The sequence below is a fragment of the Montipora capricornis genome, chromosome 10 (assembly GCF_036669925.1).
Source record: "Montipora capricornis isolate CH-2021 chromosome 10, ASM3666992v2, whole genome shotgun sequence".
Taxonomy (NCBI): domain Eukaryota; kingdom Metazoa; phylum Cnidaria; class Anthozoa; order Scleractinia; family Acroporidae; genus Montipora; species Montipora capricornis.
In genome coordinates this window covers 7976782-7986781 of record NC_090892.1, presented here as the reverse complement: position 1 = coordinate 7986781, position 10000 = coordinate 7976782, and the positions used below count along the sequence as shown (strand labels likewise).

The 10000-nt window shown below is 40.3% G+C and overlaps 1 protein-coding gene and 1 long non-coding RNA gene across 2 annotated transcripts in view; one reads left to right on the top strand and one right to left on the bottom strand.

Annotated features, from left to right (window-relative positions):
* The window catches only part of LOC138022347 (lipoxygenase homology domain-containing protein 1-like), a 56755-nt gene that overhangs the window by 37832 nt on the left and 8923 nt on the right, over nt 1-10000 (top strand). The window contains exons 35-39 of the mRNA XM_068869460.1: nt 118-336; nt 1835-2045; nt 7072-7458; nt 9175-9422; nt 9987-10000. The exon at nt 9987-10000 is cut by the window's right edge and continues 119 nt beyond it. Of these exons, the coding sequence (XP_068725561.1) occupies nt 118-336; nt 1835-2045; nt 7072-7458; nt 9175-9422; nt 9987-10000 (1079 nt within the window). The remainder of the gene's footprint in view (nt 1-117; nt 337-1834; nt 2046-7071; nt 7459-9174; nt 9423-9986) is intronic.
* Nucleotides 3771-7003, bottom strand: LOC138022350 (uncharacterized). The gene is made up of 2 exons (XR_011126563.1): nt 6631-7003; nt 3771-4318 (listed from the first exon to the last, which is right to left on the bottom strand). It is a non-coding gene; the product is annotated as an uncharacterized lncRNA (long non-coding RNA).

The following is a 10000-nucleotide window of genomic DNA, read 5'->3' as shown; positions in this document are numbered from 1 at the left end:
TCCAGTCTTGATCTCGAGTCCTGGCTCGAGTCCTAGCTCTTTTGCAACAGGAATAGAAAGGGAATTTTGAAAATGTTTCTGCAATAACCATGTTGAATTTGTTTGTCGACTTTTTAGGAAGATATTTTTACCCTGGAAGCCGCCGAACTTGGAAACATTTTCAAATTGAAATTGCGGCATGACAATTCGAACATGAGTCCTTCTTGGTTCGTGGATCGGATCGATATTCGCGATTTAGAAACCGATAAACTGTACCCATTTATTTGCGAGAGATGGCTGTCTAAGAAGAAAGAAGAGGGCAAGCTTCAAAGAACACTGTACGTCAAAGGCTACGAGGTATGTAAACGACAAAAAGGCGGTACAAATAAGACGGAGTTGTCCAGAAATGTAAGTTATAGGTTTTCACGTTTCGTCAAAGCCGCCAAATGGTCAGCGGTAGTCATGCGAGCATGGCGACTAATTAATTGTTTTACTCATGCTTTAGTGCCAACCTACCTCCTCTATTTAACATTACTTAGTTTTACTCAGCTCGATTGGCTTTTTAGTTATCCTGAGTAAACATTACCTTTTTTGTATTAATATATTTAGCAATTATTGAATGAGGCTGAGTAGGATATGAAGAATTCTGCATGTCGAGGAGGGTGTTATCCACCAAGGCCGAAGGCCGAGGTGGACAACATCCTCCGAGATCTGCAGAATTCTTCATATTCTACGAAAACCGAATTCAATAATTGCTTTCTTATTCATTCAAAATATTTTCTTCGCTCAAACTTCTAAACCTACTCGCAGCCATTTTTCTGCTCAACAAAAATAACACAATCTCGTCCCCAGCTTTTTTCGGTCAGTGGTTCAATAATATGCAGCGGGCTGCACTTTTGACGTCATTGATTCAATATGACGAAGTTTCTTTCCAAATTTGGTGAACAGCAGCTGGTTATGGTGAATTATGCTTGTGGTTTTAACCAATCAGAAACGGGGAAATATTTTGAATGAATAATAACATAAATTTTTTAACCAATCAGAAACGGGGAAATATTTTGAATGAATAATAACATAAATTATTGTATTTTGGTAATAAAGCTTGTTGTTGTTGTAAAGCCATTTTGGTGGACGAAACCAAGAGGTCTCTCATTAGCTTCTATTGTTCGTCCACCAGAAGTCGTACATTTCTCTATTGTTATTGGTGTCTCTAGAGGTTGGTTGAAAACGTGCTGTTAGATACACGCGGATTTCAATAACCGTCACGAAGAGTGTCCCCTTGCTCTTATCCTCTTCTGCTCTTCTTCCCAACTTCAACATCACTCGTGTCTCGGAATACAGACAATTAACGTCTCAAATGGTGCTCCTCAAGTGAGAATATACTGCGGCACTTTATGATTTACACTTTGTGCTGGATGTCAAACTTGGGCGTGCATCTAATTAGGTCCATTTCTGGACACAATTGTTGTTTTATGTGTTCTGTTCACAGATTATGTACTTATTGACTGATATTGATATTAACATATCCACCACTGGCCACCTCCACTTCGGTGAATAGTTGTTAATTATCAAACGTTGCACGTGGCTCAAGTGCTAGGATCTTCCGAGCGAGGGGATTTTTCTTGCTGATAGATTGGAAGATCCTGGCAGCATATTAAAAAAATTTAGTTTTGCGTTGCGTTATGTTGTACCAATTTGATTGTATGTTGTGACTTGCCGAAATTTGTGATACAGAACTAAGTTGAAAACAGCGCTGCTTAATATTTGGGATCTTCTCACTGTTGAGAATCAATTGTAATGGTTTTTGCAGCAGTAGCTTCATGCACTAGTGTCGTTATGATTTCTTTTTCTTTAGGGAGAACGAAGCACTCTTGGTACCTTGAGCGAAGGGTCAGCGAGGAGCCTGAGTGCCCTGAAAGGCAGTCGGAGCAGCCTTCGGAGCAGTCGATCGTCACTTCATCGGAGTAGCGAAAGCTTCCCGACGGGCACCCGAAGTGCAACGGCTGATGCAATCTTCATGGAGGAATTTGGAGAGGGGAAAAACGGGGCTGCAGTAGCCCGTGAATGTGAGTGCATTTAGCCAGTAAACCAAGGTTAATGTCATGGCATTCGTTTGCCTTCGTCGCTGCTGGGGGTGGATTGGCTTTGCATGCAACTGTAGACATAGCATTCCATAATACGGTGTCTGTAATCCATGTCGCCAGCCAGCCTAAAATCAGAGCTCAAAATTTTGCCAGTCAGGTGTTAAGCAAACACACGTTCAAAATCTGAAGAAGAAAAAAAAAGGGAATTGAGTTTTTAACCAGTATCACGTGACCATATCGCATCCTCAAGTTTAGAGCTCATCGAGGCGGCCATACTCCAGTTTTAATCCAGGGGCCGGTTGCTCGAAGTCTGGTTAGCGCTAACCGTTGGTTAAGAGGTATCAAAACCTATTGGTTTCCATGGTTTTTAACCATGGTTAGCGCTAACCATGTTTCGAGCAACTCGGGCGAGCTAGATTACATATTTTATATCGGACATTCATGTTATGGTCAATTGACACCTACCAAAACAAGGTATCCGCTGAGCAGTAACACGTGACCATATTGCAAGCTTAAGTTCAGACCTCATCGAGGTCAGCTGTCTTTTTTTTTTAATGACCGCTTACCATGTACTGGGTTTTGATTGGATCGCAGGCTCAGGCCAGGTTTATTGTTAAAAAGCACAGGGGCATTCTGTCTGCGCGTGCGCCACTTTGAGATCTCTTATGAGCGTATCCGCTGGCCCGCCATAAGCAGAAACCAAAATAATGGCGGTCTACCTGGTGAAAAGTTTCGAGTTCGTGTCGTTATCTGTGTAGTTTATCTTCCTTGCCTTACATGTAGACGGTGTCAAAAGATCGAGAAACGGTTGGGCTGTTTATGACAAAAAGTCACAGCAAAGTACTTTCGAATAATAAGGGGACAACAAGTTGTTTTGGTGTGGAACTCTCACGTAGTCAGTAATCTTGCGAAAGTTGGATAATTCGAAGGGCTCTTCAAACACACATAAGCAGACTAGACAGACATTTTACCGCGTTAGTTTTGATTCCAACCTACGTGTTTACCTCTCACTGTTCTCTCTTTTGCTCTGTTGGGCATTCTTGTTTGAAATGTGTTAAAATATCAAGAATTTCAGCTACATTATGAAAATAAATGTTCACACCCAAAGTTTACGGTAGCTTGCCTTTTTTGGTTTTAAGTTTGTTGGCATGAACGCGAACAAGCGTGAACGACGGGCCAAAAACAGCAGCTTTGACCAAATTATGGTCTGAGTAAACAGCCAGAAAAAAGAGAGTTGGTAATGTTACCACGGGAAAAATGTTTAGAAATTGTGGAACGTTTGAAGCTTCTGACAGAGAGTAAGTCATGTTAAGTCTTGGTTTCGTGTATTGCATGGAGCACCTCCCATTTGAAAATTACTTAGCTTACATGGTGTTAGCTTCAGGGAACTAGAGCAAGATAGCTGGTTAAGATTTTGAGTTTAAGCACATCCCAAATCCCTAGGGAACTAAATCTGAGGACCTGAAATAAATAACCACTGTCTAGGGCATAGCAAGGTCTATGATTCCCATGTTGTAATTGAACAAGCTGCCCTCTTGAACCTTGTACAACTGTCTCAATCTGTAGGAATGATCCTTCTCTGTGTTCATTTCCAAAGAATCAGACTATTCAAGTTGAAAATTGATTACAAAATGACAACAGGAAATTAGTAAGTTCTGACTAGACCAGGCCCAGGGAACAAAGTGATGTTAAGAGTGACACACCAAAGAATATTCCTTTTTTAATATCAAGCCCCAAGCTTTTTAAACTTTTTCAAGTATAGAACTAAAATATAATTTAGTTTGTTAGTCCTTCGTAAGTATAAGATATGAGGAAATGGTCAACAACTGCATTCACAATCATTGGATATCCAAAACATAATGATCACAAGTGTTTTTCTTCATATCAACTTGCTGGTCACCTTACTGAGACTATGACATGTAACATTTTATTATGTAGGATGGATGTAACTCCAACTAGTGAAATCTTAACTGTACATTGAATTTATAAGCAACAAAGAATCCCATTTGTATGAGCCTCATGAATTCAGCACATTTGTTAAATTTACTGCAAACAAATTAATTATCTATGAGTGTTTAAGATTCCAATCATAATCCAGAACTTCAAGAGCTTCAAATACGGCTGATTCACATAACCAATTTACCCATTTATCTTCATTCACAACTGGTTCTCAAGGTAACACCTTTCCACAAAACTTGACCTCTCAGCCATCACTTCTGTCCATTGCTCCAATTGTTGAGCCACTACTCATCTATCTAAACAGCAGAGAATACGCTGTCAGTTCTTTTGATCCTAACTTTTAATTCTGTACATGAAACACTTTTTTCAAAGCAAGCTTACTGATAAACGTAAGACATGGAGAATTATTTACACTTTTCGAGAAACTGTGAAGAGTAAACTCTTCAAACATGGCCATTTTAGGTCTGTAGTAAACATCATTAATATAGGGTTTCATTTCTTTCAACTTAAGTAAACCATTCTCTCCCTCTTCCTCACACTATCTTGGTTTTTACATACATTGTAAATGCTCATAAAGATTTGCTACACTGCACCCAGAATTAATTCAACATTTTTTGGGTACAAATAACATTCAAGGTAATATGTAGATGAACTCCCTTGCTTACTCTCATTGCAAATTTGAAAGTATTATTGTTCATCTAGTTTTCAACATAATTTTGTATCTTCCTTTACCCGTGAATTGTGGTGAACATTTATTGATTTTTATACTACAGTATATGTATTGTTGGAAGAGCCAGTACATGACAAATCTGATGTGTAACATATTATTTGTGAATAATGATTGTTGAGAAGATGATCAAAATACAGTGACAGGTCTTGAAGATAATCAAGTGCATGTTTCACTTATTCTAGACGGTACAACGGGATTTTGGCAAGTAAAAGGTGTTTCCTAACATTTTTTTTGTACAAATGTATAACTAACACATACATCCAAAGAAATCGTGATTGGCATTCCTCTACAGGCTAAGGGATACACACTAAAAGCGAAATGTCTGTTCTGCCCTACAGAGCTCGTCTCCAGAATTACAACCAAATCTTTTTGAATGAGCATTATCACTTATTTCTTAAATCGCTCGTCTAAGAACACTTGCTGAGGTAAATTCAATTGCTGCACGGAGAAAAAAAAAACCGACGAGCTTTTAATGCTAGCAGCTTTTAATGCTAGCAACATGCTAATGAAATAAACACGATAACAGAGCTTACGCCATCCGGTTCGAAAACTACATGGACAAGCTCCAAATGTGCAATCTTCGACAGTAAACGGTAGTAGTTTGCCTTGCTACAAAAAAGAGCACGCATTTTTTTGGAATAAATAAACCAGATGAAGCGGAGGACAAATAAACAAACAATGCACTAAAAGTGTTCTCGGACTTGGGGGCCGGCGAAAAAGGGTAGTTTAACCGAACTTTTGACTTAAGGTGATTCCCGGGTAAAAGAACCCGTCATAGATTTCCGATGAAACTTGGTATGATGACATTACAGTACAAGGAGATGTTAAAAAGGTAATAAAAAGAGGGGGTCACCGTGCTTGTTTTCATGCCACGATGCTGACAAATATGGTTATTTAGGTGACTTTTGGTTATCTCAGTGCACAACAAACAAGATCGATTATTTTTCAATGCGGCGTGCTATATCACACAGAGTTCGACTTTCTTTGATTGCTTATTCATCTACGTCCCAGAAAAAATGGCTTCAAATACCCTGCATTATTAATTGATATTTTTATCCTTTAAAGGAAACATAATTTGGACTTGCTCTGCTGGGCCCGTTACGTCTCTATCTGTAGCATTTATTTCATTTGCCAAAAAAGTAGCTATAGATTTCTGCCAAATTTTTTCTCAGTTATTGCGGATATTGTTCTCATTGAATTTATAAAATAAAAAGTGGGGGTCACCGTGCTCGTTTAAGAGAAAAGGAGCTTTTATCTCGCTATCGAGCTTAGTTTGAGGGAAATCCCTTATGTTTTGTACGCGCGCGCGCTCATGTGCGCGTGCTGATTACGCAAAAATCGTGCGCAGTAAGAATGCGCAATGCAAAACCAGGGAATCACCTTAAGTTAGCTCTAGGAGACGAAAAAAGCAATTACAAAAATACCTACTGAAGCACAGGAAAAAAAATTGCAAAAGTCATCGTGTATTGAAATGACACTACAGCCTTGTTAAAAATGGACAACTATATGCTCTGCACAACAGACTTGGAGAGCAGCAAGACAGAAGACTTTTGTGATCCACGACTTGGAAAATCTATCAAAACTTCCCAAATAAAAATTTCCCAAAAGCTGTTGTAATAACATTGTAATCCTACAAACAGCGCATTTTTTAAAGCCTGGAGTCCCAAGCGGCTGCAAAGAGGAAGAAGACACAATGTTATTTGAAGTAATTTAAAGCTTGGGGGCCGGCGGAATTATGATGAAAACTTACTTCAAAGTTGAAGCAAAATCAGCTCAAATTTAAAATTTCCATCTCATAAAGGGTGGTGTATCTGAGGATCGTGTCAATATGCAGCCCTATGATTCATTACAATAAAGCTTCAACATCTTCAAACTAACCTGCATCATTTGCCTTCTCGTGTGAACATCTTGAACTTCGGTAAATCAAATGCCAAACTCCACTTCTTTGGGCCTTTATCTCGTTTTGTTCGCAATTTGATCATTAAAATATTCTCATCCGAGCGCCCAACAAACTCGAAGAATATCCATAGTGATAGAAAAGTGTGTAATTTTGTTACAATCTTTCATCTCTCTTGACAAAATATTTTTCAAAGTGTAGATCGCCCGTTTAAAAACCCGCGGGCAGCGCGTTCAAAATAACAATGGCGCCGAACTCGAATAATTCGATTCCCTTCGCGCATGCTCAGACAAAATGCCCATGTGCTTTGTTAAAAGAAATAACCCGGGAGCTTAAGTGGGAAAATCCTGGCGGATGGCTTCTCTAAATTAATCTCTAGCTCAATGAGATGATATGTCGCCTTCGACTGTTGTTCGTTGCAGCAATAGCTTACACGATCCGCGTGACAACAGGCGACCAACCTGATGCAGGCACTCAAGCGCCTGCGCATATCGTGCTAATCGGGACCGAAGCAGCCACTGAAAAAATCCCATTAGTGTTGATACAGACGGAGGGTTTCACTCCTGGGCTGACAGAAACATTTTCTGTGGAAGCGGTGGATGTTGGAGATGTGAAGAAAGTCGAACTGTCAAGCAACTGCTACGGCGCAGATGATGGCTGGTTTGTGAAGGAAGTAGAGGTCGACGTGCCGACAAGTGGTAAGAAGTATTTCTTCCCTTGCAACAGATGGCTGGGACAAAACAAGGAAGATGGAAAAGTGGTCCGTGTTTTATCTGCCTCGGATAATCAGCTGGTCACCTACAAACCCCGTAAGTTGTTAGAAAAATAAGACAGCGGGACATGGCTTGTTTAATTGGAGGGGTTTGGGGAGGGGGGGGAGGGGGATTGGAGCAGTGCGGGGAAATTTTCATGTTATGTTTTGCCAAGTTTCCCTTCCATCAGCCCTTTTAATTACTCCCCTACACCGGCTGTTCCCTGCTAGCAGAGATCTCTTTTCTTTTGCGTTCGCTGCGTTGACGAGTACGGGAAAAGACACCTCTGCCATGGATCGAAACTCATTGTGTTGAGTATGCGCGGCGGTTACCTAGCGACCGTGATACTTCACGTTGTGTGGGTTTGAAGAGTGCCGTCCAAGGTTGTGGACGGCGGTTGGATCAAAGTGATTTTCGACTCATGGCAGAGGTCTCTTTTCTCGTACTTCACCACAGCGAACGCTAACGAAAAGAGATCTCTTCTAGCAGGGAACACTGGCTGTTAAAAAATCTCCACTTTTTCGCTCGTTTTCGTTCCGTTGTTATGGAATTAAAGGTTCTCATCCACTCTTTGCGGCAAAATGCTTAAATTGGTTGTTCTGTTCACCCTGACTCCTACCCACAGTTTATTTGTTTTGTAAACTCACTTTACAAAACGTCGTTCTTTCTCGCTCTTTTAGCTAAGCTAGTATTGATAGTTTTCGCTCTCTACGCCGGTTCCATTTTTTTTTATTTGCCAAATTATAGTGTATCTACTCTTGGCTGCTGGTTTTACAGCACTGCATGGAAACCTTTTCATACATTCTAATACAGTTGCAAAATGAAAGTCGTGGTACTTTGCATACACGATGTCACGTGCTACAAGGTGTCCACTTAAAGTCCCTGTGTGTGACGCTTATTTTTTTTTTCACCGTTTTTTAACTTTTCGTTTAAATATTTATGTCTGGACCGCAATGCTTCAAAAATATTTCCCTCTTAGTGTATCCACGCGTTTTAACTTTCCTTTGATTTTTGGCCGATCCAGTTGGGTCTTAGTAACTACTGGCGTCAAAGAAGTCAAGAATGTAATAGGACTTTTGCAACTAACGACCACGTGGTACAAAATCCGCCATGCTGGAGGGCAAGCTCATTATTATTCCCCCACTGGGGCATTAAAACAAAGGCAAGTCAAGGTTGACTGGTTCAGATCTCTTTGTTTTAATGTCCCAGTGGGAGAATAATAATGAGCTTGCCCTCCAGCATGGCGGATTTTGTACCATGTGATCGTTAGTTGCAAAAGGCCTATTCCAGTGTGAATCGTCAGATCATTCACTGCAACCGAAGGGAAACTATTGACCGACATTGCTATGAAGACTTAACAAAAAAAGCTCTATACTTTCAACAAGACTTCTATTCTTTCACTTTTGCACATTTCTTTCTGAACAGATACGATCAAGTTACTTCTTTGACGTCATTAGTTTCCAGGGCCCAACTGACCCGGCCAAAATTTTTTGCGTATAAATCAGTCGCCCGCTAAAACGCGTGGATACACTATGGAGGATATTTTTTTTGAAGTACTACACTTCAGACACTATAGATATTTAAACGAAAAGTTAAAAAACGGGGAAAAAATAGACGTCATAGGGATTTTAACCTAGGATCTCTGTGTATTACGTTTTGGTTTGGGTTCTGCTAAAGGTCATGGTTACTGGGTCACTTTGTCACACCTACGCCGAGTAACATGAATCTCATTATCTTGCTGTGCTCTCAAACTTACTATCTTTTACTTCACAGATGTATCGTATGAGATTACAGTTTACACCGGAGATATCAAATCAGCTGGAACAGACTCGGCTATCTCCATGGTCATGTTTGGTTCAGACGGCACTACTCCTGAGTTTGTCCTCGATAAAGATGAGTCACGCTTTGAACGCGCTTGCGTGGATCTTATCAGAATTGACCAGGATGATGTGGGGAAACTGCTGAAAGTCAGGATCGCGGTCGACGGCAAAGGAACACGTCCTGATTGGTTCCTTGAAAAGGTAGCGTGAGATTTCTTTTTGTAGATGGGCGAATTAGTTTTGTTTTGAGCTGGAATTACGTGCTGTGGACCGAGTTGATCGAAGCTCTGTCATCAAGATTAATCACCCAGCAACAAATAGATGGTTTTCAATCACATGATGAGGCGGTCGTGTTGCTTCACAAAACAATAGCAAATTACGGCGCGTTGGATTATAATATAATAGAGCAAATGCCCAGAGGACGTTTTTCTCTATTGTTCTGTGCACTAACATGGCTGCTTTGACGTCACTGAGGTGAAAACCTTCTGTAGGTCTTTACAATGTGTAAATGTGTATACAAAGGTGATGTGTATACAAAAGTGTATACAAAGGTGAGGGTAAGGCGTCTGGCGGTCTGGTCTTGGAAAGACGTGATCTTTGTGGAGAAATTCTTCGAGAAAGCTGATAATTAGAAACTGGATTATAATTCCACCATTGTACGTGTTGGGGCCTTAGTCTCAATTAATTTTCTTCCATGTTAATTCCACCACTGTACGTTTTGGGGCCTCTGTCTCCATTAATTTTCTTTCATCTTGCCACATACAGATGATTGTTAGGAA